The sequence below is a fragment of the Chiloscyllium plagiosum genome, chromosome 20 (assembly GCF_004010195.1).
Source record: "Chiloscyllium plagiosum isolate BGI_BamShark_2017 chromosome 20, ASM401019v2, whole genome shotgun sequence".
NCBI lineage: Eukaryota > Metazoa > Chordata > Chondrichthyes > Orectolobiformes > Hemiscylliidae > Chiloscyllium > Chiloscyllium plagiosum.
Window position 1 is genome coordinate 3,590,192 of NC_057729.1, and position 27,907 is coordinate 3,618,098.

The 27,907-nt window shown below is 42.5% G+C and overlaps 1 protein-coding gene across 1 annotated transcript in view; it reads left to right on the forward strand.

The window, feature by feature from the left end:
• The first annotated feature begins 4,761 nt into the window (after nt 1-4,761).
• The window catches only part of gnas (GNAS complex locus), a 318,791-nt gene continuing 295,645 nt past the window's right edge, over nt 4,762-27,907 (forward strand). The window contains exon 1 of the mRNA XM_043710125.1: nt 4,762-5,257. Within this exon, the coding sequence (XP_043566060.1) occupies nt 4,984-5,257 (274 nt within the window). The 5' untranslated portion in view covers nt 4,762-4,983. The remainder of the gene's footprint in view (nt 5,258-27,907) is intronic.

Consider the following 27,907-nt stretch of genomic DNA (forward strand, 5'->3'; position numbering starts at 1 on the left):
TCCCGACTCCTGTACTCAATACTCTGACCAATATAGGAAAGCATACCAAACGCCTTCTTCACTATCCTATCTACCTGCGACTCTACTTTCAAGGAACTATGAACTTACACTCCAAAGTCTCTTTGTTCAGCAACACTCATTAGGACCTTACCATTAAGTGTATAAGTCCTGCAAAGATTTGCCTTCCCAAAATGCAGCACCTCGCATTTATCTGAATTAATCTCCATCTGCCACTTCTCAGCCCATTGGCCCATCTGGTCCAGATCCTGTTGTAATCTGAGGTAACCTTCTTCGCTGTCCACTACACCTCCAATTTTGGTGTTATCTACAAACTTACGAACTATAACTCTTATGCTCGCATCCAAATCATTTATATGAATGACGAAAAGTAGAGGACCCAGCACCAACCCTTGTGCCACTCCACTGGTCACAGGCCTCCTGTCTGAAAACAACTCTCCACTACCACCCTCTGTCTTGTACCTTTAAGCCAGTTCTGTATCCAAATGGCTAATTTTCCCTGTAAGTCACCTCTCAACTTGCTTCTCTCCAACGAAAACAGCCTCAGGTCCCTCAGTCTTTCCTCATCAGACACCTTCCTTCCATACCAGGCAACACCCTGGTAAATCTCTTCTGAACCCTTTCCAAAGCTTCCACATCCTTCCTATAATACAGTGACCAGAACTGTACACAATACCCCAGGTGCAGCCTTACCAGTGTCAATGTTTTTTGCCCTACAGGCATGCTCTGCAGAACAGCTGTAGAATGGATATCACCAGATAGAAACAAACAAGGTGGCCGGCAAAAAAGACCTGGAATAGTAGACTTAATGAGAACCTTCAAGAGAAGGACAGCAGCTGGTCTAGAGTGAAATCCCTCTCTCGTGTTATCCAGCTGGGTGGGATTGCACTTACATAATGCCATTTTCATCAGATTCCTCATCAAACACCTTTTGGAAATCCAAACACATTATTTCTACAGGTTTCCCTTAATCTGTCCTGCTTGCTACCTCCTCAAAGAATTCTAATATATTTGTCTGGCCTGATTTCCTTTTAATGAAGCCATCTTGTGGAATGATTTACTGGCAATAAAAAGAATGTAATGAAGTTTCACCAAACTGATTCCTGTGATGGTGGGATTGTCTTTTGAGGAGAAATCAAGGAAACTGATCCTATACTTTCTAGAATTAGAAGAATGAAAGGTAATCTCATTAAAACAAACAAAAATCACACAGGGATTGAAACGGTGGGTGCAGAAAGGATGTTTATTGTTGCCTGGAAGGGATTGTGGTCTAGAAACAAGGACACAATTTCAGACTAAGGAGTAGGCCATTTAGTACTGAGATGTTACCCTTAGAAGGAGGTAAATCTTTGGAATTCTCTACCGCCGAGGCCTATGGATGTTCAGTCTTGACATATATCTAATGCAGAGAACATTAGCATTCTGAGCAATAATGATTTCAAAGGATATGGGAAAAGTGCAGGAAAATGGTGTTATGGGAGAAGATCAGCCATGAACTAGTTGAATGGTGGAGCAGGTTTGAGGGCGCATGTGATCTCATATTACTCCTATTTCCCCTATTCCAATGGAAGGGATTCCATCTTCTCAGGTGGTCAGTGGAGGGATTTGGGAGACCCCAAGAACAAATCACAACAAGCTATCACACATGTACAGCAGGTGATTGGTAAGGCGAATGGAATTTTGGCCTTTATTTCAAAGGAAATGAAGTGTAAAAACAAGGAGGTTAAAAACTATACAAGGCACTTGTTAGACCAATGCTGGAATGTTGTGAACAGTTTTAAGACCGTAAGACCATAAGACATAGGAGCGGAGGTAAGGCCATTCGGCCCATCGAGCCCACTCCGCCATTCAATCATGGCTGATGGGCATTTCAACTCCACTTACCCGCATTCTCCCCGTCGCCCTTAATTCCTTGTGACATCAAGAATTTATCAATTTCTGCCTTGAAGACATTTAGCGTCCCAGCCTCCACTGCACTCTGTGGCAATGAATTCCACAGGCCCACCACACTCTGGCTGAAGAAATGTCTCCGCATTTCTGTTCTGAATTTACCCCCTCTAATTCTAAGGCTGTGTCCACGGGTCCTAGTCTCCTCGCCTAACGGAAACAATTTCCTAGCCCCCTCATCTAAGGAAAGGTATACTGGCATAGCAAACAGTCCAGGGAACGTGCACTAGATTGATCACAAGTATGAAGGAATTCTCTTACAAGGAAGGTCTGACTAGCTTTGCGTTTGTAATCATTGGAATTTTAGAAGAATGAGAGGCAATCTTATTGAAACATAGATTCTTAGACAGCTTGACAACGTAGGGGCAGAAAAGTTGTTTCAGTTTGTGGGAGGGTCAGGAACCAGAGGGCTTAATCTTAGAGTAAGGGGATGGAGATGCAGTGAAATTTCCTCTCTCTGAGGGTAGTGAATCCTTGGAATTCTTTACCGCAAAAGGCTGTAGAGGCTGGGCTGAGATAGAAAAATTTTAATCACCGAGGGAATCTGAGGTTATGGGGTGAAGATTATGAGATCAGCCATAATCTCATTAAAGGGTGGAGAAGACTTGATGGCCTGAATAGCCTACATCTGCTCCTATGTTTTACAGTCTAAAAATGAAGGTTCACACTTGGTGCTCCAGCGTAGAACTGAGGAAGTGGGAACCAAATGTGATTTTTTTTGCATACAGTCATAGAGTCAGACAGCACGGAAAGGAATGTAATTTGACTAGCTACAACACTTATTGCCCATCCCTAATTGTTTTGGAGAAGGTTGTAGTGAACTGCATTCTGGAACCACTACTATCCTCGGGATGTAGAGACATCCTCGGGGGTGCTAAATAGAGTTCCAGGTTTTTGACCCAGTGAAGGAATGGCGATATGTTTCTAAGTCAGGATGGTGCGTGATTTGAGGAGAATTTGCAGGTGGTGGTGTTCTCTTGCATCTGCTGCCCATTTTCTTACCAGTGGTAGAAGCTGTGGTTTGGAAGGTGCTGCAGAAGGAACCTTGGTGAGTTATTGGTTTTCAAGTTTGCAGATGACCCAAGACTGAGTGGGAACGTGAGCTGTAAAAAGAATGCAAAGAAGCTTTAAAAGGATTTAGGAGAAAGTGAGGACTGCAGATCTGGAGAATCAGTGTTGATAAAGCATGGCACTGGAAAAAGCACAGCAGGTCAGGCAGGATCCAAGGAATGAGAGAATCAAACATTTTGGACAGGATCCTTGCTTCTCGGATGCTGACTAACCTGCTGTGCTTTATCCAGTGCTATACTTCAAGGGAGAATTATGAAGGCTGAGCGAGTGGTCAAGAGAATGGCAAATTAAATAATACTGTTGATAAATGTGAGGTTATCCACTTTGGTGGGAAAAATGAAAAATGTTTCTTCAGTGGGCAGAGATTGGAAATTGTTGATGTCCAAAGGGACTTGGGTGACCTTGTACACAAGTCAGTGAAAGACAACATGTTGGCACAGAAATTAAAAAGGCAAATAATAATCTCTTTTACTGTAAGAGATTTGGGTAGAGGATTAAGATGAGAGTTGATCTCTTAAAAACATCAAAATATTATTACAGGGCTAGACAGGGTAGGTACAGAAAAGATATTTCCCCTTCTCCTGAGAGGTTCAGATCTTGGGGACATGGTGTCGGAACAAGAGGATGACTATAGCCAGAGGTGAGAAGGAATTTCTTCACTCAGAGAATGGTGAATCTTTGGAATTTTCTACTCCAGAGGGCAGGAAAATTCAATCGTTGAGCATGTTTGAGTCTGAGGTCGCTAGATTTCTAGGTACAAATGAGCTGAAGGAATATCAAACAAAGATAGAAATTGCCAGAAAAGCTCTGCAGGTCTGGCATCATCAGTGAATAGAAATCAGAGCTAATGTTTCGGGTCCGGTGAACTTCCTCGGTTATTTCGATTGCTCGTAAGGAATGTGAAGACAGTGCTGGAAAATGGTGCTGAGGCAGATATTGGGCCGTGATCTGGAATGATGGAACAGACTTGAGGGGCTGAATGGCTTACTCTGGTTCCTGTGTAAATAATCATAGATGCAGCCTTGTGAATAAAATTGTAAACTGAGGGCCCCATCTACCTTCTCAAGTGATGAATCGCCCCTTTTTTGAAGGAGAGCAGGGGAGTTCCCCCAGTGTCTTGCGAATATTTGTCCCTTAATCAACCTGACAGAATACAGTGTCTATAGCGGTAAACAGAATACCGTACTTTGTGAGGGAGCCGGCCGGGCGCGGATGGGCGGTCATATCCACTACATTAAAGCAGCGACAGGACTTCACAAATAGTGATATGGAAACTCTACATTTTTTTTTCAAAACTAATGGTCATAAGAGAGAAACTTGCTATCCAGTACCAGGCTATGGTTGAAGATTTCAGCGACTGAAGCTTGTTTTGAGGAATTGTTAAGATTTGTAAACGCTTCCCTGGGCTGTACACTTACTGTCTTAATATTTTAAAATTGAGATTAATAATGGAGTGCGTTATACTGAGCCGTGCCCTTAAAGCTCACACGTTTTATGGTCTGGCAAGAGTTTTTAAGAAAGACCAATGCAGTATGCCACCCCCTGCTTGAACTGGAAAGGTTGGTGTTTGGGTGGGTGGGAGATCGGAAGGAAATATTGATAGGGAAAGGGGTGATTTAAAACGTGGGAAGTCACAACGAGAGGCAGAACCCTCCCACCTAGTTCGGTGCGCCAGTCATTTGCGGCAATGTGTTTTAAAAGAAGGTCCATTTCCTGATCACGTGGCAGTGAGGGAACTGTTATCTTTCTATATTTTTTTTTAAAAAGCCAGAGGAGGAGTGGGGAAAGTGTGTAGAGGAATCGAGGCCAGGGGATCTCTGGGCCATTCCTTTAGTGTTCAGGAGAGGGAGCAGGGGCTGTGATGGTGACAGGCAGCCGCTGAAGTTGCTGGTTGCCCCTGGCCCGGGAGCTGTTTGTATCCATTTCCTCGGTTACATTGTGACAGCCATGGGGACGTGTTACAGCCTCAGGTCGCGGCTCATCGGTCCCCACAGCGCCTCCAGCATCTCGTACTCCGGGGGCCGGCCGGCCAACGCGCTCGCCGGCGGAGGGGAAGGCGAAGCTGGCCAACACGAGCAGCCGGACGGCCAGCTGAGGGAGCGGCTCCGCTCCGAGGAGAAAGCCCGCCTCAAAGCCGACAAGAAACGGAGCCGGAGCATCGACAAGAGCCTGAAGGCGGAGAAGCGCGAGTACAAGCAAACCCACCGGCTCCTGCTGCTCGGTGAGTCTCCCCTCAGCTCCATCCTCCCGCCTACTTGTTCTCTCATGATTTCCATTTCCCATCCTCCTCGATAAAACAGCAGGTTGTAACTTTCTACCTCTTGCTGTTTTTCTTATTTAGAACAAGGGCTGTCACGTTGGAATAATTTTCATAATTGACAAGAACCATATGGACAGCAAGCCTATTTGTCCTGTTTAAAGGCTGAGTGATATACCTCCAGATGAGTTGTTTTCTCCCCTCATTTCTTTCCTCTCTCGCATGTTATGTTCTGAGGACCTGCCCCTGAAATCAAGAGCCAGTCATCATATATCAGCTGGACGTGGGATTGGTCTTGATTTTGTCTAAGAAGGACATTGGTTAGGCCACTGTTGGAATATTGCGTGCAGTTTTTTTGAAGAGGTAACAAAGAAGATTGATGAGGGCAGAGCAGTAGATGTGATCTATATGGACTTCAGTAAGGCGTTCGAAAGTAAGGCGATTGATTAGCAAGGTTAGATCTCATGGAATACAGGGAGAGCTAGCCATTAGGATATAGAACTGGCTCAGAGGTAGAAGACAGAGGGTGGTTGTGAAGGTATGTTTTTCAGACTGGAGGCCTGTGACCAGTGGAGTGCCACAAGGATCGGTGCTGGTCCCTTTACTTTTTGTCATAAAAGAATTGGATGCGAGCATAAGAGGTACAGTTAAAAAGTTTGCAGATGACACCAACATTGGAGGTGCAATGGACAGCGAAGAGGGTTACCTCAGATTATAACAGGATCTTGACCAGATGGGCCAATGGGCTGAGAAGTGGCAGATGGAGTTTAATTCAGAAACATGCGAGATTCTGCATTTTGGGAAAGCAAATCTTAGCAGGACTTATACACTAAATGGTAAGGTCCTATGGAGTGTTGCTGAACAAAGAGACCTTGGAGTGCTGGTTCATAGTTCCTCAAAAGTGGAGTCGCAGTAAGATTGGATAGTGACGAAGGCGTTTGGTATGCTTTCCTTTATTCGTCAGAATACTGACTACAGGAGTTGGGAGGTCATGTTGCAACTGTACAGGACATTGGTTAGGCCACTGTTGGAATATTGCGTGCAGTTCTGGTCTCCTTCCTATCGGAAAGATGTTGTGAGACTTGAAATGGTCAGAAAAGATTTGCAAGGATGTTGCCAGGGTTGGAAGATCTGACCTACAGGGAGAGGATGAACAGGCTAGGGCTTGTTATCCCTGGAGCGTCGGAGGCTGAGCGGTGACCTAATAGAGGATTACAAAATTATGAGGGGCAAGAAGAGGATACAAAGGCAAAGATCTTTCCCTGGTGTCGGGGAGACCAGAACTAGAGGGCATAGGTTTAGGGTGAGAGGGGAAAGATATAAAAGAGACCTAAGGGGCACATTTTTTACGCAGATGTTGGTACGTGTTTGGAATGAGCTGCCAGAGGAAGTGGTGGAGGCTGGTACAATTGCAACATTTAAGAGACATTTGGATGAGTATATGAATAGGAAGGGTTTGGAGGGATATGGGTCGGGTGCTGGCAGGTGGGACTAGATTGGGTTGGGATATCTGGTCGGCATGGACGGGTTGGACCGAAGGATCTGTTTCCACGCTGTACATCACTATGACTATATGACTCTATAAATACGAGGTCATGATATTTTGAAGATCCAAAACAGACTAAATCATACAGTAAATTTAAAGATCATGGGGAAAATAGATGTACAGAGAGAGTTGGGTGTACAGGTCAATTGTTCCCTAAAGTTGGCAACGCAGGTCAGCAGAGTAGTCAGCATCCTTTCCTTTATCGGGCAGGGTATTGACCACAAGAGTCGAGAGCTCATGTTACAGTGGTATAGGTTTGGTTCGGCCACATTTTGAACACTGCCTTCAGTTCCAGTTACCACACTACGAAAGGGATGTAGATGATTTGGAGTGGGTGTACAATAAGTTCACCATGACGATGCCTGGTATGAAGGGTGCTATCTATGAAGAGAGGTTGAGAATATTAGGATTACTTTCATTTAAAAGGCGGAGGTTGAGAACTGACCTGTTTGAGATGCACAAGATCATGAGATGTGTGTGCACACAGAGAGGGAAAATTACTAGGTGTTATGAGTTCAAGTGAGAAGGGAAAATTTCTGGGAGGTGTGCGTGGAAAAGTCTTTATGCAGAGGTTGGTGGGTGCCTGAAACGTATTACCAGCGGAGGTGGTAGGGGAGCGAACGACAGTGCCGTTTAACATGTGTCTGGACAGATGCATGTATGGGCAGAGAGGAAATTGAAATAGACTCATGGGAAATAGGCACCAAGCTCAGATGCAGAATCTTAGTCGACACAGGTTTGGAGGGCCGAAGAACCTGTTCCTGTGCTGTACTTTTCTTTGATCTTATTATTTGAATCAATTTGATGAACTAAGTCGAACTATCTCCAATGAAGCTACATCCATTCGAACGAGGGAATGCAAAGTGAATGCAATCATCCAGTCTAATCGGTTGCTGTGACGTTTGTCACACGTGACCTACATTCATATCCGACTCCATGAACAGGAAATGATACCACTCCACTTGCCTTTCTTATTACCTCTTCTCAGTGATATTGAAAATGAAGTTTTTTGTTATTGTTCTGTTTGATATGCCATTTACCTCAGTATTATGGAGGAATTTATGTCTATATTATGAATTAAATCACTTTGAATGGAATATCAGATGAGAAATCTGTACGTTTATGATGGGTATGGGATTGTCTTCCTGGGGCGCTGTCCCAAGCACCTGGGAACGTGAAATCTTCTTCGACGGGGTTACCTTCAGCCGCACCATGTTAGGGCTTTTTTTTGTTTAGACACTGCTTTACAGAAGCATTTGAGAGGGTTATCAACAGAACAGTGTTAATCTGGTAATGAACTTTGAAAGAAATCCCAAATGTAAGTTGATTATGAATAACACAAGCACAAACAATAAAGTACTTCTGTAGAGATTGGTAAATAGGCAACAAGAGTAAAGTGCTGACATTACGAATACACTTCCAGATCCGAATGCAGAGTAGGAAACCTTGAAACTCTAAATCACTCAGCTTTTTCCATGAATTCTCTCGAAACAAAACAGACTATTTACTTCAACAAATAGAAAGAAATAACTAATCTGGTAGTCATTATGGAGGCGTCAGTGCAGTATGACAGGTTTTTACAGCTGAAAACTGAACACCATGTGGTATATCGAAATTGCAGTAAACTAGCAGAGAAGGAAGGCGGTGGGATTGACACATATTTTGATGATTTTACTTACATAATGAAAAGAATATCTGAACGTTAGGAAAAACGACTATTTCATGGAAGGAATGCTGACAAACGTAAACAGCAAATGAATACTATAAGAGGTAAGAGAACGATGGGACATTCACAGCGTATTTTAGCACAGACAGAATTATGAAATTCCAGTGAATGCAAATAAACAAAACAGGAAATAATAATGAACGTGTACATCCAACATCTGTCATTTAAAGCAAAAACTTACATACGGCATGTCGAAAAAGTCCTCCTTTGTTTGCAAAAGATACTACTTCCAAAATGCTGTACAGAATACGGGAAAGAAAAGAGAAAAATACAGTCTCTGAGACTTTGCAGAGCTTGAAGACAAAACAGCCCAGTTTTCCTCCAACATGGAATTCAAAAGACATAAATTATGACAAAAAATGCCATTTACGAAAACTGATAGAATGTTGTCATTCATTCCGAGGGCAATGGAATACCGTGGTGGGGAGGTTCTCCGCTTGTCATGGGTGGCATTGGCGAGACTGCCTCCTAACTAATGTGCATACCATTTGCTAACCAAGGAAGCTATACACGAAATAGTTATTGTCCACATAAGGCGTAGATTAATAAGTTTTATCAGCTGTAAAACCCATGAGGAAAATTGAGGAAAGGATAGCAGTGCTTTTGTGTTAATCACTAAGTGGAGATGGAACTCCTGCAGGAGCAAATAATGATTAAGATGACATCAGGATCACCGGAATACCTTGTTGTTGTACATGAGCTACGGAATTTTTTTTACACACATATATTCAGGAATAAAATGTGGATGAATATAGTTTGTAATGGGCTGACGGCGGAGAGGAATTCCGATTAAGGTTTTCAAAATTGTGAGCATGCTGAACAGAATAGCTAGGGTGAAGCTCTTTCGGCTTGTTAAAAAAAAAGAAAATGCATAGATCTAAAATGATGTACAGACAAAGCAAGGGTGTTATGACAAAACTTTTTCACAAAGCGAGTTGTTAGGGTGTGGAATGCACTGCCTGAAAATGTAGTAGGAGGATCAATTGAGTCTCTCAAGAGTTGGGTGTTGCGTTTCGGACAATAATGATGTGCAGGAGTATGTGGAAAAGGCAGAAGATTGGTACTCAATAAGACAGCTAGTACAAGCATGATGGGCTGAATAGCCTTCTGTGCTGTAATAATTCTGTGATCCTGCAAATGGTAATTATTTGATTTTGAAACCTTTGGAAATTTGAGAGAATTTGCTAAGTAAATGGTATTTTTTAATTTTTCTAAAGTTATTACATCTAGTTTACTCTTTAAAACACACAATTAAGTTATTATTTTTATAATAAATTATACCAGTTAAAGTACCTGTATTATTCACGGTCACGATTGAAGGATTTCGCTCACATTATTTCTACTGAAGTACTCCTTGTTCATTCTTATAGGACCAAACAAAAAGGTGGAATGTAATTTTACAGCTAAATTTAGAGAAATTTCTTCTGTCAATATGTCTTGGTAAGGGAACAAGCAATATTCAATCAAGTAGTAAGCAATAAGCTTGATTTAATTAGTGACCTCGCTGTTCATGAGCATTTGTCAAATAGTGATCATAACATGATTAAGTGTCATGGAGCACTTACAAGAAATAAGCAAACATCGGATACTATAATTTTGGATTTAAGTAAGGCAGACTTTAGTGGGATGAGGCAGAGATGGACCACAGTAAACAAGGAAGCTCAAAACAACTGAGGAACGGTAGAGGGTGTTCAAAGAAATATGTAGTCAAAAGCAATTTTTACTCCTGAGAATGAAACACTCCACCTCACAATAAAAAGCAGCCATGGACATGAGGGCGAGAGGGCGGAGAAGCGCGAGTACAAGCAAACCCTGCTGCTCGGTGAGTCTCCCCTCAGCTCCATCCTCCCGCCTACTTGTTCTCTCATGATTTCCATTTTCCATCCTCCTCGATAAAACAGCAGGTTGTAACTTTCTACCTCTTGCTGTTTTTCTTATTTAGAACAAGGGCTGTCACGTTGGAATAATTTTCATAATTGACAAGAACCATATGGACAGCAAGCCTATTTGTCCTGTTTAAAGGCTGAGTGATATACCTCCAGATGAGTTGTTTTCTCCCCTCATTTCTTTCCTCTCTCGCATGTTATGTTCTGAGGACCTGCCCCTGAAATCAAGAGCCAGTCATCATATATCAGCTGGACATGGGATTGGTCTTGATTTTGTCTAAGAAGGACATTGGTTAGGCCACTGTTGGAATATTGCGTGCAGTTCTGGTTTCCTTCCTATCAGAAGGATGCTATGAAACTTGAAAGGGTTCAGAAAAGATTTTCATGGATGGTGCCAGGCTTGAAGGATTTGAGCTATAGGGAGAGGTTGAACAGGCTGGGGCTGTTTTCCCTGGAGCACTGGAGGCTGAGGGATGACGTTATAGAGGTTTATAAAATCATGAGGGGCATGGATAAGATAAATAGACAAGATCTTTTCTCTGGCGTGGTGGAGTCCAGAACTAGAGGGTTTAGGGTGAGAGGGAAAAGATACAAAAGAGAGCTAAGGGGCAACTTTTTCACGCAGAGGGTGGTGCATGGTACAATTACAACATTTTAAAAGGCATCTGGATGGATATATGAATAGGAAGGGTTGAGGGATGTGTGCCAAGTGCTGGCAAATGGGACTCTATTAGGTTGGCATATCTAGTCGGCATGGAGAGTTGGACGGAAAGGTCTGTTACCGTGCTGTACATCTCTGTGACTCTATGACCCTCCGAAGAAAGCCCCCCCCCCCCCCCCCCAATCCCTGTAATTCTGCATTTCTCATGGCTAATCCACCTAGCCTATAAATGCTGGACACTATGGGCAATTTAGCACAGCCAATCCATAAAACCTGCACTCTTTGGGCTGTGGGAGGAAACTGGAGCACCCGGAGGAGACCCACTCAGTCACAGGGAGAATGTGCAAACTCCATGCAGTCATTTGAGGGTTGAATCGAACTCAGGTCCTTGGCTCTGTGAGGGAACAGTGTTAACTACTGAGCCACCATGCCATCCAAGCTGACAGCCAATGTTACATCACTCCCAATTTGTAGTTACAAGATAATGGGAATAACTGTCAGGGAAAGATGTGGAATAGGTTGCCAGTTTGCTATTAACAGTTTTGCATTTATTGTGTATTGCATAAAGTTAATCCCTGTGTGTCACAAGACCACTGGAGCACAAACCAGCTCAAGCCTGACATGATCTCTTGTCGGACAGATTTGTGGGATTGTGATATGCACTGAGAGCACTGGCCAGTTATTGCCCTCAACCAATCAAGTCCAATTCACCCCCGCGCCATCCCTCACCTTTGCATTGCAGGGTGCTGAGGCAACTCCAATGTATTTTAGATTAGATTAGATTCCCTACAGTGTGGAAACAGGCCCTTCGGCCCAAGTATTGATGCTAAAAAGTAACCACAATATATGATCTCCCCTTCTCTTTGGGATGGTATCATATCACGTAGACCAAAGGCTTTACTTGAGGGAGTGCTGGCTCCTTCCAGGTGAAGATTGGTGTGGTCTTGTAAAGAGGATCTTTACAATGTTTGTTTTTTATGTATTTTCAAACAGCCAGAGTAGGTGGTATAGTATTGCATAGCTGAAGGGCAGAGTGGCATTATGTTCTCTTTCTACAAGCGAAGTGATGTTCTGCATTAACCTTGGTTCTGTAGAAGTGTAGAATAAAGTGTGCCTACCTAAAGACCATAAGATATTGGAGCAGAATTTGACAAGTTGGCCCATCAAGTCTGCTCTGCCATTCGACCATGGGTGATTTCTCACCCCCAAAGGTGCAGCCAAATAACATTATGAAATCAGAAAGAGCTCTTTCTGCCCATTATTCTGCTGCCAGCTTTATGAAAGTGTGTTCCAATTCATCCCACTTCAATGAAATGGTTCCATTTCTCCAGCTTTCGACTGAATGTCCTTCCACTGCTGTCACTGGCAGTACATTCTAGATTGCAACAGCTCACTATGTTCAATTTTGTTCAAGAAATGTTCTCCTTATCTTGTTTCTGATTCTTTTCCCAGCCAGTCATCCAGTTATCTCCCTGGCAATGGAAACCGTTTTTCAGAACATAGAACATAGAACAGTACAGCCCTCTGTTGTGCTGACCTTTTACCCGACTCTAATTTCAAACTAACCTATGTACCTTTCATTTTACTATCATCCATGTGCCTATCCAAGAGTTGCTTAAATGTCCCTAATGTATCTGACTCTACCACCACCGCTGGCAGTGCATTCCATCCACCCACCACTATCTATGGAAAGAACTGACCTTTGACATCGCCTCTAAACCCTCCTCCAGTCACCTTAAAATTATGCCCCCTTGTGATAGCGATTTCTGCCCTGGGAAAAAGTCTCTAACTATTCACTCTATCACTCCCTGCCATGGCCATCACCAAACACCACAAGATGCTTCCATGCACAAATGGACAAGTCAGGGCCTGGAACCTTTATTACTATGGGGCCTGTGCAACAGAAGCAAAGATGGGCCAATGGGCTGAGGGGTGGCAGATGGAGTTTAATTTAGCTAAATGTAAGGTGCTGCATTTTGGAAAGACAAATCAGGGCAGGACTTATACACTTAATGGGAGGTGCGAGGGAGTGCTGCTGAACAAAGACCTTGAAGTGCAGGTTCTTAGTTCCTTGAAAGTGGAGTCTCAGGAAGAAGGATAGTGAAGAAGGCATTTGGTATGTTCTCCTTTACTGGTCAGTGCATTGAGTTGGGCCCTTTTGAAAACCTCTTTAAAACTCTCTTTTAATCTCCTCCTCTCATATAGGGGACAATTCCAGCTCTTCCCATATCCCTCATTCCTTGGCATCGTTCTGTAGAATCTCCTCTGTGACCTCTCTAAGGCTGTGATGTTCTTTTTAAATGCAGCTCCCACAACTAGACGTGTTACTATGACTGAGGCCTAATCAGTCATTTATAAATCTTGTCCTTTTATACTCTGATTCACAAAGCCAAGAATTGGATCTCTTTTTTTTATTTTAGAAAACCACATTGACTTATTTTGCCACTTTCAAAACATTGTCTGAGTCCCAAGGTTTCTGTATCCCCTGTGGAATTGGACTATTTTAACTGATTTTTATAAACCTACACATCTAAACATAAATAGATATCAGAGTTGAGATCAGAAACTCAACTGTAATTGGAGTCAAGCTGACTCCTTTCCCATGTGGCAATCTATGTTGACAAATAGGCCGCACCACTGGATCTCAAAATAGCTTTCTGTGTAGGCAATGGTTGAAATGGGCAAGACTTGGCAATTGTGTCTTCCTGCAGATTTCCGGTTCCAAATCTGGAAAATGCACCTTTTTTCTATTTCTCTTCTGTTCTGTCTCTTGTTCTATCTGGTCCGTACATGGATTTGGTTTTTCTATTGTTCTCAAACAAATTAGTCAAGTCAGAAAGAGATTGCAGGTTAGAGTTGAGGTTTGGATTTGCATCAAATATTCAAAGGAGAGCTTTCAAAAGTGAAGTCAGCTTTCTCTGGTTATGGGTATGAGACAGGCCAATTTGTTTATCTAGTGTTTTCTATTTTCAGAATCTAATGTGATCTTAATCCGGGGGATCTGAATCTGAGTTATATCATGGCATTTTCAGAATTTTGAACTCTTTTAAAAATGACTACTTTTTTTTTGTTAAAATGGGCATCATTCAAAATGACCATGAAGCAGTCTAGTTATCATAAAATCCAAACGCCACTGTGCATTTTCGGGACCACAGCTATCCTTGCCCAGTCTGGCTTACATGTGACTCACGTCCTGGAGTCGTACAGCATGAAAACAGAATCTTCAGTTCAACCAGGTCGACCATGTTCCCAAGCTAAACTGGCCTCACCTGACTGCGTTTGGCCCATAACACTCCAAACTTTTCCTGTTCAGGTCCTTATCCAAATGTCTTTTAAATGTTGTAACTGTACCCACATCCACCACTTCACCTGGAAGTTCATTCCACACATGATACACTGTGTTTTCAAAAAAAAAGTTATCCCATATGTCCTTTTTTTAAATCCTCATCCTCTCGCCTTAAAAATATGCTCCCTAGATTTGAATTCTCCCACCTTTAGAGAAAAGACCTTTTGCTATTCACCTCATCTATGCCCGTCATTTCATGAACATCTAAGGTCACCCCTTATCCTCTTTATTTCAGTTGTGATAGATCCCACTCACAACAGGTGTCATTGAATTGGGGTAGTCCTTTTGGAATGTATCTTTTCATGCTTTATTCTTTTAAAACGTATGAATTGTTACATGAAGATTAGATTAGATTACATTACATTACAGTGTGGAAACAGGCCCTTCGGCCCAACAAGTCCACACCGACCCGCCGAAGCGCAACCCACCCATACCCCTACATTTACCCCTTACCTAACACTATGGGCAATTTAGCATGGCCAATTCACCTGATCTGCACATCTGTGGACTGCGGGAGGAAACCGGAGCACCCGGAGAAAACCCACGCAGATACGGGGAGAACGTGCAAACTCCACACAGTCAGTCATTGAACCCGGATCTCTGGCGCTGTGAGGCAGCAGTGCTAACCACTGTGCTGCCATGCCGCCCACTAAGTATCAAAGGTTATTGTGGAAAATAAAAGCTTATGATGTAGGGGTAACTCTATTTCTTTCAATATTGTGCATTGCATACTACATGCTAAATATTATTGTAAGTATTACATATGGGTATACAAAACAGGAGCAGAAATAGACGATTCAGCTCCTTTAACCTGCTCTGCCATTCATTAACATCAGGGCTGATCTGATTGTGTTTAGAATTCCACTTTCCCATCTACCCCCGATAGCATCTTTCCTTTGTAAGTTCAATTCCTCTCAAAACAAATAACAGCACCCATTAGCCTACTTATGTGCTGTACCTGATTAATTTCAATAATAAATTTTTGTGATTCATGCACCAGAATATCTCATTCCCTCCAAATCATTCAAACTCTACAATTGTTCTCCAATGAAGCAATAATCTGCTTTTTTTTATTCTTCCTGTCAAAGTTAACAATGTCACATTTTCCACGTTGTACTCAATCTGCTAGATTTTTGCCCACCCACTCTATTTATATCTGTCTGCAATATCCTAATGTCTTCTTCACAACATACTTTCCTACCCATCTTGGTCATGTCTGCATATTTAGCCTTCAGTCGTCTCATCTAGATCAGGGTAATAATTTGGAAAACATTGAGCCCCTAACCATACTCACCTCATTGTATCCTGTCAATCAGACAAAGACCCATTTATGCATACACTATTTTCTGACATCCAGCAATCAATTCATGTTAATATGTTACTCCATGCACCATGCTATAATCTTGGATGTAGCACCTTATCAAATGCCTCCTAGAAATCCAAATCTAGTACATCTACTGTCTCCTTTATCCACAACAGGTATTACTCCTTCAGATATTTTCTAATCAACCTGTTCAGAAATTTCACAACCCACCTCTGGAGCAGGTGGGACTTGAACCTGGGCCTTCTAGCTCAATGATAGGGACACTACCACTGTGCCACAAGAAGGCCTCCCATTTATTCCTTCAGCTTTGTTTTTTCTCTAATCAAGCTGTTTTGAGCTATTATAACACACGTCTGCAGCAGGTGGGACTTGAACCCTGGCCTTCTGGTCCAGATATAGGGACACTACTGCTGCACAACAAGAGCTTCTATTATTAGTCTTTCAAAGAACTTGCAATATGTGGCTTGCACATGATTTCCTTTGACACCGTGCTGACTGTACCCAGTTATCTTTGAGCTTTTCTAAGTATCAAGCTATAATCACTTTAATGAGCAGAGCCTGCATCTTCCCCACCACAGACATCAGGCTAAATGGCCTACAGTCTTCTGTGTACCCTATCCCTCCCTTGCATAGAAGAGCTATATTTGCTATTTTCTAGTCAGATAGAGCCTTTCCTGAAGAGAATGAACTTTGAACAATGATCACCAATGCATCTACTAATTGATTATAACCCCTTTAAAGACAATAGCTTGCAATCCATCTTGACTTATCAGCCCATGCTCCATCAGTTTGCTTAGTACCCTTCCTTTCTGATGGTAATTTCACTAAGTTCCTGTCTTCCTTACACCTCTTGATTTACAGCTATCACTGAAACGTTTGTTGAATTCTCTCCTGTGAAAACAGAAACAAAGTATTTGTACATTCCGTCTGCTGTTTCCATATTAACTCTCCATTCTCCCATCTAGAGGACCAACACACACACTTAGTGTCTGTCTGTGTGTGTCTCTCTCTTTATTCTTTTCTTTTCTACATACCTGTAGAAACTCTCTCCATTTTGCATTCCTAGCTCGCTTCCTCTCAACTTTAAAATGTTAATCAAAAGGAAGAAAAGTTATCCTCTACCATTTTTATATCCTGATCAATCTACTCATTTTTGTCCAGTTATATGCTTTTTCCTAAAGTTTGATGCTTTCTCTGATATATTCAGTTAACTGCTGCAATTGACTGAAATTTTAAATGTTCATAACATGCCAGACATACAGCTCCAGTAGGTTATCATGGTTTCTAGAAAGGCCTTGGACTGTGGCCTAACCCCATTGCACCTGTTTTCTGGTTGCCCCACGCTTTATTGCATTCCTCAGCAGTTAGACCTGGGACTTGGACTGTGCCAGTCTTAAACTCTGTCATGGACAGTTCTTTGCATTGGATATTTCAGGCAGACCAAAGAGCGTCCTTCACCTGAGTTCGTTGTCCTTCCATTGATGTTTTATCTTGGTATGACAAATTCTGGGCAGCCTAGCGTGGCCGTAGCTTTCCACATGACAAAGCTAGTGGAATGGTAGAGGATTACCCCATTACTGTCCACCTTCAAGGACACCTTGACCAGTCATTTCCAGGTCCAGATTTCGAAGGGCATCCGTGAACTCCGCGGTGTTCTTGATTGTGTTGGTGTAGCTGTTGAAGAAAATATCACACTGATGACTAGACGGTGGGGGTTGTGTTGAAGCACCACATTATGACTGTGCAGTTGCAATGGAAGAACAAACAGTGGCTTTGCTGTGAGGATTCTCTGCTCTGCTGGGTTCTTATCACTCAAGCTGCACCAGCTACTGCTGAAATTCCAAAGGGCAAAAAGACCATTTCTCAGTTGAAACCCCATCCCTAAAATAAATCAAATCCAAAGCAATGCAAGCTTTCACAGACCTGGGAGAGCCACCTGGTTGATCATCGTCCCTTCCCTGCAGGGACAGTCCCATTGAAACGTGGATGATTTTCCATCATCCTCTGGAATGATCTTAAGGATTGTATCAAATACTATGAGCCTCCCATAATGTTAGGATCAATATAGGATGGGCAAGAAGTGATACCCCTTGTCAGTGATAACCATCCTGAAAGTGAAGATTATTCTCGACTTAGTTTGTGCCTTGATTTCATGTCTGCATCCTTTAATCAGCTTTTGCTTCCCAATTACAACCCCAATCCACTGATACATGTGGTATTACACTGAACTGAGTTCTGCAGGTCTAGCTGTTGTCTTGCTAGTCATTGCTATAACACCGTCATTAAGTAAAAATCAGAGAGATGGGCAGATCCTGGTTTCTCCCATCACCTCTTCCTGCTATTCTTATGACTTCAGTGTAACCTGCACAGATATGCAGTGAGACCAATCTTGGGAACTAACTGCTTCAATCTGGTATAAAACGAAGAATCTCAGCTAACCGTGGCTGCTTCTTGAGCTGGAGACCTAGTGCTGTTAGGTCTGACATTACATGCAGAGATTTTTAGGTTGTGATTGACGCTGATTTTCTTTTTTTCTATTGGGCAGATTGTGGAGTTAACAGACCACCACCTATAAGGTGCAGCAAACTATTTGAACAATTTGTCTTTCGAAGTAAATAGAGAGAAAGACTTCAAATGGGGCTGGATTCCTCCACAAGTGCAAGGCGTATTTGTAGCTCGCAGCATTTCTATCATATGCTTTGAAATCACTTCCTGGTATCTGCCACTTCATTTTCATTTTACTATTAATACTTCGATTCAAGCCTTATTCTATCTCTTTACATTGACGCTGAGTGTACCTCTTATTAAAATGACTTTGTCCTCTTTGATATGTACCCAATACTAGATAACTCTGTGAGGTATGTGTGCACAGTACAACAAGTGTAGATGGCTGTAGTCTAACTATAGCTTACTACTTGGGTGACAGCTGTTACTCAGCCAGTGGCAGTCTTGCTTCTAAGTCAGTAGGAAGTGGGTTCAAGTCCCATGCATTCTAGGGTGACATTTCAGTATAGTACTGAGGGCTGTGTTTTCAGGGGTGCTGAGATAGGACATTAAACTGATGTTTGCTTGCCTCACATGGATCTAAAGGATGCTGTGGCACTATTTTTGAAGGAAGACCGTGGAGTTTGTCCTGTACAATATTTCTCTCAAAACCCACACCACAAAAAACATATTAGATCATTATCACATGCCGTTTTTGTGAACCCATGCTTGGTGCGTTTTGGCTGCTGTGTTTTCTATATTATGACAACGTCTGCACTTCAAAACCCCGTCATTGGGGTAAAATGCTCTAGGACATCCTGATGTTATGAAAGATGGTCTATCAATAAGTCTTTTATTTTTCTGTCTGCATAATGGCTGCTTTTATGTGGATTGAAGGGGCATTGATGTATTGTGAAGTTCTGATTGCCTTCAATGTTAGTATATCCAACTGTCGCCTGCATTGAATCTGTTTTCAGTCACGCTGTTAGATGTTGAGCTAGACAGACTCTTGGTCGTCAGTTTTATGCTTGTTCACAAGCCACTAGCCTGAGCAGTTTGCAGACTCTAATAGCAAGATTTTTAGTTGGTATTGGAGGACAAACCAAAGAAAAATCTGAAATTTAAGACCTTTTTGTCTCTTCAAAGTTCATCCCACTGATACCATAATTACCTAATCATCGAATCCAACTTCTCAGAAATTTTTCCAACTGACTCTCTTCAGTGATTATTCACAGCATTTTACAGCACAGGAGGCTAATGGACTGTCTAATTAGACCCACTCCCGTGCTTTCCCTGTAGTCCTACATTTATTTTCTTGCTTTCTATTGCATGTGTTTTTATAGTTTGCATATTGTCTATTATCAATCAACATTCTTCTATATCTTCATAACATCCCCATTACTTGTGCTTTATAATCCTTCCTCCTCATTTGCTTCTATTCCATTGGTTATTCTGTTGTATGCTTGAAAAGACACCAATCTCTGAAATCCCTTGGCATGTTTTGCTACACTATAGCCATAATAATCAATTAAAAATGTATCCTACACAAACCTTCAGCAGAATAAAACATCACAAAGCACTTCATAGAGTATTTAAAAATAATGTCACTGAATCACATCACTAAAAGCTTTGGTTAAAGAAACGTAGCTTTTAACGAGACCCTTTTGAGGACTAAAGTCTGGTAGAGGAGCGTACAGAGGGAATTCCAGAGCCTGGGGCCTGAAAACACGGATACCAATGGCAGAGTGATTTAAGATGGATAATGTTCAAAAGGTCAGAATTAGCAAAAGAACAGCTGAGTTTTAGAGGCTGGAGGATGTTTGAGAGAATGGAGGAATGAAGATATGGTGGGATTTGAAAATTAGGCTATGTAAAATTAATGTTATTTGAAGATGAGCTAATGCATGTCAGAGGGCAGGGTCGGAGGCAAACAGGACCTTGTACAAGTTAAGACACAGGCAGCAGAATTTTGGATGACCTCATATTTACGGAGGGTAAAATGTGGGTAAAGCAACCAGAGGTGCGTTGGCATAGTTGATTCTGATAATAAGGTGAGGCATGAGTGAAGGAGCAGATTACTGCAGATGTTGGAATCTATACTGAAAACAACAAATACTGGAGATCACAGTGGGTCAGGCAGCATCTCTAAAAAGAGAGCAAGCTAACACTGAGTCTAGATTACTTATCTGGAGTCAACGTTAACTTGTTCTCTGTCCATGGTTGCTACCTCACCTGCTGTGATCTCCAGTATTTGTTGTTTTCAGAGACATTAGTGGAGGTTTCAGCTGCATATAAGCTAAGACAGGAGTGAAAGTGGTGGATATTATGGAGTTAAGTGAGATTCGATTTTCAATGCCGGGAGGTTATTTGTCCTTGTTTATGTTTGTAATGGCTGGACAAATACATCATGCTTGGAGGTTGCAACCAGCCTGGTTGTTGGGCTGAGCTACATTTTTGGATAGACTTGCTCAACCTTTGGGGATGTTTGTTTCAGCCAAGATTCAAAAATCAATGTTGAACTTTGCATGTGACAGCAAAGTGGCATGAGGCCACGTGAAGAACACACCTCCACAGTAGAAAATGCAGCTCCTTTGTCATCGCCACTGTGCCTCTATTTCGGATATAGAGGTCAGAACTGGAGTAGCCTTGTGAAAATTATTCACCCATTCAAAAGCTCCTGCAGCTGAGGTTGGTCACAGGAATGTGCTCTTTTGTGTCTTACAATCTTATACTCCACAACCATCTGATGAAGGAGCGGCGCTCCGAAAGCTAGTGTGCTTCCAAATAAACCTGTTGGACTATAACCTGGTGTTGGGTGATTTTTAAACTTTGTACACCCCAGTCCAACACCGGCACCTCCAAATCATCACTACCATTGACACCACTAACTGCCGGCTCAAAGTGGAGAGCATCTGCAAGAAGATCACACATAACGAATCAGACGTCAAGTTTCTGCAGAAATGCATGAAAGTAGGAAATATCCCAAGAGGATTAAGGATCACGAACCCAATCAAGTCGAACTACACATCTCAGTTGCATCACACTGTAAAATATTGCTAGAAATTCTGTTCTTATGATCTTGTACTCTACAACCATCTGGTGAAGGAGCGGCGCTCCGAAAGCTCGTGCTTCCAAATAAACCTGTTGGACTATAATCCGGTGCTGTGTGATTTTTAACTTTGTGTATCTGCAGCACTAATTTCAGCCCGTGGTCACAGATACCAAAGAAAAGACCAGGTGCAGAAGTCAACAACTGTGAACAAATTCCTATGTGTTATCATATTTCTTTTTGTGTAGAGAATCCTGGCTGAGCAGCGTGATGCAAACCAGGAAGTAAAGAAAAACTTGCATTTCGACAGTGCCTCCCATGATTGAATTGTGAAGGATATGCATTGTTATCTTGGATTACAAGGGAGTAGTGCATCAGCGTGTTGTATACTGAACGGTCTGTCCTGTTGAGAGTAGAGTCACATTTGCAGCCCTCACGACCGTCAATGTAGAGTGGTGCGTTACTGGCTCCAGGTTAACCACACTCTGTGCAAAGGTAACAAAGTGACAGGAAGGGTTGCTATGGGTTAGCCACATGCACTTTATGGAAAGTGCAGTGAAGCTGACCTGTCTGGGACTGGAGGAGGCTTGAGGCTGATGTCCGTTACTGTCTGGAGAAATTGTGTAAGGTACTGAGATCGGGAAGGAAAGATGTTGATGCTGGAATGGAGAATTGCAAGCAGATGTGCAGAATATGGAATTCTCGGTGATCATTGTAATTCCACTTCCAGTGAACGGTTTGTTTATAGAGTCATAGAGATGTACAACATGGAAACAGACCCTTCGGTCCAACCCGTCCATGCCAAAAGATATCCCAACCCAATCTAGTTCCACCTGCCAGCACCCGGCCCATATCCCTCCAAACCCTTCCTATTGATACACCCATCCAAATGCCTCTTAAATGTTGCAATTGTACCAGCCTCCACCACATCCTCTGGCAGCTCATTCCATACACGTACCACCCTCTGCGTGAAAAAGTTGCCCCTTAGGTCTCTTTTATATCTTTCCCTTCTCACCCTAAATCTATGCCCTCTTGTTCTGGACTCCCCGACTCCAGGCAGAAGACTTTGTCTATTTACCCTATCCATGCCCCTCATAATTTTGTAAACCTCTATAAGGTCACCCCTCAGCCTCCGACGCTCCAGGGAAAACAGCCCCAGCCTGTTCAGCCTCTCCCTGTAGCTCAGATCCTCCAACCCTGGCAACATTCTTGTAAATCTTTTCTGAACCCTTTCAAGTTTCACAACATCTTTCCGATAGCAAGGAGACCAGAATTGCACACAATATTCCAACAGTTGGCTAACCAATGTCCTGTACAGCTGCAACATGACCTCCCAACTCCTGTACTCAACACTCTGACCAACAAAGGAAAGCATACCAACGCCACCTTCACTATCCTATCTACCTGCGACTCCACTTTCAAGAAGCTATGAACCTGCACTCCAAGGTCTCTTTGTTCAGCAACACTCCCTAGGACGTTACCATTAATATGTTGTAGGTCTTCATTTAATTTAAGTCGGCCTCCACACTATAACCTGCCCAAGGATGAAACATGGGTAGGTCGGTGCAATTAGGTAAACCAGAGGTTTTTAATCCAGTAAGTCATTAACAGCGTGCTGAGGGGCAATTTGGCCTGTCGAGTCAATGTTTGCTGTCTGTAGGGAAAACTGGTCAGTTCCATTCCTCTGCTCTTCCTGCAAGTCTTTCCCTCTAGGGAAGGTGCAATTTTACATCTGTGTCCAGTAGTCCTTGTCCAAAGAGAACAGATTCTTCAATCTAATCTATAGCTAAAAATTCCCCTTCCCCAGAACCATTCTGATAAGACTGCTATGCACCCTGTTGAGGACCCTCTCCATTCCTACAGTATGGTGACCAGAATAGGATGTAGGAGTACTCGAACTTTGTAAAACAAAAAAAAATCACCTTGGAATCTCCTCCATCTAAATGAGAGCAGACTATTCAAATTCTCATCTGAAATGCCACACCTATATCCCTCTGTGCTGCGCTGGGGTGTCAGCCTAGATAATTGTGCTTACGTCTTCAGAGTGAGATTTTAATGCCATCTTCTAATTCAGAGGTGATGGTACCATGGTGTGGGCCATTGGGGTGCAGCTTTCTGATCTGGTTATATGTCTTTTTAGTTTTAGTAAATGTTTATTTAAAATTTCCATTGTTGAAGAGGTAACAAAAGTAGTCTGAAAGTTTTCAAAAACAAAACTCTGTTCCTATGCAGTTAAGAAAATACTATTAATGCACCAAATTAATTACGTTTCATCAGAATTGTTCTGTTGATCATGGGAACATAAGAAACAGACCTGCCACTTGAGTGTGCTTGGTCATTAATTTAGTAGTAGCTGTAAGTCCACTTTCCTGCCTGTCTCTTTTGTTGATTGAAAAAATGCCTAATTTAGTCATTGACTATAATCAATGATGCAGCCTTCACTACTCTCTCAGACAGACAATTCCAAAGATTAATGATCCTCCAAGAGAGATTTCTTCTCATCTCGGCTTTTTCTTCTGAGATTCCCCCACAAGCAGAAACATCCTTCAGAATTGACCTTGCCAAGTCCCCTCACAATCTTGTATTTCAATATGATCATCTCCCATTTTCCTAAACTCCATTTGTAGGTCCAACATACTTAATCTGCCCTCTAAGGCAACCCATTTTATTCTAAGTGTCAGCCTATTAAACCTTCTCTGAATTAATTACCTCTAATGCAAGTATATGTCTTCTTTGAATAAGTGACCAAATTGCTGTAAGTGTAATTGAAAAAATGTCTAATATAAGTGGATGTGGAATTCGTGGGCAGCACGGTGGCACAGTGACTAGCACTACTGCCTCACAGCGCCAGAGACCTGGGTTCAATTCCCGCCTCAGGCGACTCTCTGTGTGGAATTTGCACATTCTCCCCGTGTCTGCGTGGGTTTCCTCCGGGTGCTCTGGTTTCCTCCCAAGTCCAAAAATGTGCAGGTTAGGTGAATTGGCCATGCTAAATTGCCCCTAGTGTTAGATGAAGGTGTAAATGTAGGGGAATGGGTCTGGATGGGTTAAGCTTCGGCGGGTCGGTGTGGACTTGTTGGGCCGAAGGGCCTGTTTCCACACTAAGTAATCTAATCTAATCTGTACATCTACAACCATAGCTCCCTGTCTTTGTCAGTCATTTGCAATAAAGACGAACATTCCATTAGCCATTGAATTGATTGCTGTATCTACATGCTAATGCTTAGTGATTCATGTACAAGGGCACCCAAATCCCTCTGTTTTGGACATCACCGGCTTGGCCAGCATTTATTGTCCACGCTCAGTTGCCTTTGGGAAGGTGCCGGTGAGCTACGTTCTTGAATCCCTGCAATCCATTGGCTGTAGGTGCATCCACAATGCCAATAGGAAGAGATTTTCAGGATTTTAACCCAGTGACAGTGAAGGATCAGCAATATAGTTTGAAAATGGTGTGTGTACTGCAGCATAGTCTGCAGTCCTTCCATTTCAGGAACATTTTGCTTCTCTGTATTTCTGCCAAAATGAACAAATGCACATTTTTCCAAGTTATACACCATTTGCCTTGCATCCTTTGTGTCCTCCTCGCAGCTTGTTTTCCCATCTATCATTGTATTGTGAAATGTGGTTAAAGACACTGTCTTCACCCAACTTTTTGTTATAAATGAGGCCCAGCACTGATGCCTGTGGCTGAATGATCATCAGTGTGTAATGTTAATGCTGTTTCTCTCTCCACAAATGCTGTTTGACCACTGAAAAAATCCAGTATTTTCTGTTTATATTTCAATTTCTTTCATTGTTGTGCAGCAGTAGACTGTTTTTTGAGGTAGAACAAGGGGATCCTGGTTTCTATTTTGACTTTTCTCTGCTTCAAGTCCTCAATTTTGTCCTGTTTTTTTTAAGCTCTTCACTTCAACTTTTCTAAATTCTGTTCCTTCATCGAACAAACAATGTGCTGTTGTCTCTGCCCACATCTTGGGGCTTCAAAAGCAGTCTAGTGGGTGTGGAATTTACAGTAGAATTCAGTTAAAACATGTGCCCGCTCTATTAGATTAGATTCCCTGCAGTGTGGAAACAGGCCCTTCGGCCCAACAAAGTCCACACTGACCCTCCAAAGAGCAACCCACCCAGACCCATTCCCCTACCTTCACTCCTGACTAATGAATGTAACACTACGGGCAATTTACCACAGCCAATTCACCTAACCTGCACATTTTTGGACTGTGGGAGGAAACTGGAGCACCCGGAAGAAACCCACGCAGACAATGTGCAAACTGCACACAGACAGTTGCCCGAAGCGGGAATTGAATCCGGGTCACTGGCGCTGTGAGGCAGCAGTGCTAACCACTGAGCCACTGTGCTGCCCCAACTGGCCCAATCTCTGGAGGTACTGAGAATGGATTGTGGATCACTTTGAGGATTGATTTACCAGTCAGCACAAGTGATAAGACACTTTTCAAATGCACCTCAACTGATCCTGTAAAATCAGTCTCTAATTTAAGTGGCAGTAATCTTTAACCAACAAACAGGAGAAAGCATGTTCCTGGTTCAAATCCGCCCATGCTTTGTCATGAGCTACTTTTATTTTGTCTGCAGAGGCCTGAAACTCTCAACCACATGACTTCTAAATTGCATCTAAAAAGGACAGAAGGTTATCTAAAAATATTTAAACCAGATATTGCTGATTTTTAAAAAAAAATGCTGTTGAAGCTTTTCATCTTGCACTCATCAGGATAGATACAAGAATATGAAATCTGAAAGGGAATGACAATTTGCGCTGCATGATAAACAATGGAAAAGTTGCCTTGCCTCTGTTTTTTAATTTGAACAAAAACTGGGGAGGAAAACCACTCCATGCTACATTTGCCAAGCCAATCAGCACCCACTTTCTCAAGCAACGCAAGTTATCATTCTCTTTTGAAATAAGGTGTCCTTGAATCTGAAAACGTGTTGCTGGAAAAGCGCAGCAGGTCAGGCAGCATCCAAGGAACAGGAGAATCAACGTTTCGGGCAAAAGCCCTTCTTCAGGAATCTTGAATCTGTCCTGATGAGTGCAAAAAGAAAAGTTATGAGAGCATGTCTCTTTTTTTTTAGCAATTCACAAGTTCTGCACTACTTGGTGACTATTTATACACTAAACTGGGTGAGTCAGTTTGCAACTTTGGAAAAGCAGAACCTGAAGGATAACCATGGGGAAGGAGAAAATAGGAAGAAATATGGTTTGGCATAGCAACATCTTTTGTAACAATCTAAATAAAGAAGACAAATGTTAGTATAATAACTTCTTTTTCGACCCATAGAACCTAAGACCAGATACCTGAAGCAAACTTCCATCAATTTCTTGTCACTTGGTTAGCAACCAGAAAATGCAAGGAAAAGACTGGCAATAAGTCGAGCCTTTTATTATTACCAAGTAAAAGGCAGGCAGCAGTTCCTAATGTCCCTGCCTGTAGCATTTGCTGCAAAGCTATAGCCTTAAACAGACGAGGAAAGGTAGGGACTACTCCAGGCTGATCCCAGAGTAAAAAAGAATCTCAACATGAGGGTGGCATGGTGGCTCAGTGGTTAGCACTGCTGCCTCTGTGTCAGAGACCCAGGTTTAATCCCAGCCTCGGGCGACTGTCTGTGCGGAATTTGCATATTCTCTGTGTCTGTGTATGTTTCCTCCCACAGCCCAAAAATGTGCAGGTTAGCTGGATTGGCCGTGCTAAGTTGCCCATGGTATCCAGGGATGTGCAGGTTAGATGGGTTAGCCATGGGAAATGCAGGGTTACAGGGATAGGGTACAGGGGTGGGTCTGGTTGGGATGTTCTTTAGAGGGTTGGTGTGGACTCGATGGGCTGAATGGCTTTTTTCTATGCTGGACGAGTTCTATGCTACCACCCTGCTGACATTCAGTACTACTTTAACCGTATTTTAATTGTACAGCAGGTTTGAATGAACATGAGATAATGACTTGCATAATGATACTATCTTTAACAGTAAGACATGTCAACGTACCTCCTAATAGCATCATCAGAGAAAATTCCAGTCTCAATCACATGAAGAGTTTCGGGAGGGTGAACAAACAACAATTTGAGTAGAAGGAGGTTTTAAGGAGCATCATTAAAGGGAGAGGAAGACTGAACCTAAATTTTTTAAAGCTTAGAAAAATTAGTTGAACTCACTCATGGGATATGGGCAATGCTGGCTGGGCCAGTATTTATTGCCTATCCCCAGTTGCCCTGTAGAAGGTGGTGGTCAGCTGCCAATTTAACCTGCTGCAGTCCATGCGTTATATGTAGACCTACAGTGCCCTTAGGGAGGGATTTCGAGGATTTTTACTGAGCAGCAGTGAAGGAACCAAGGTAGGATGGTGAGTGGAGGGAACTTTGAAGCTGCCCTTGTCCATCTAGATAGTAGACATTATGGGTTTGGAAGGTGATGTCTCAGAATCTTGAGTGAATTTCTGCAGTTCATCTTGTAAATGGTACACACTGCTGTACTGAGCATGGGTGATGGAGGGAGTGAATATTTTGTAGAAATGGTGTCAACCAAGCTCATTGAAGCATACTACACCTTTATGGGGCTCAATGGTGTAAAGGTTTCCTTTGGC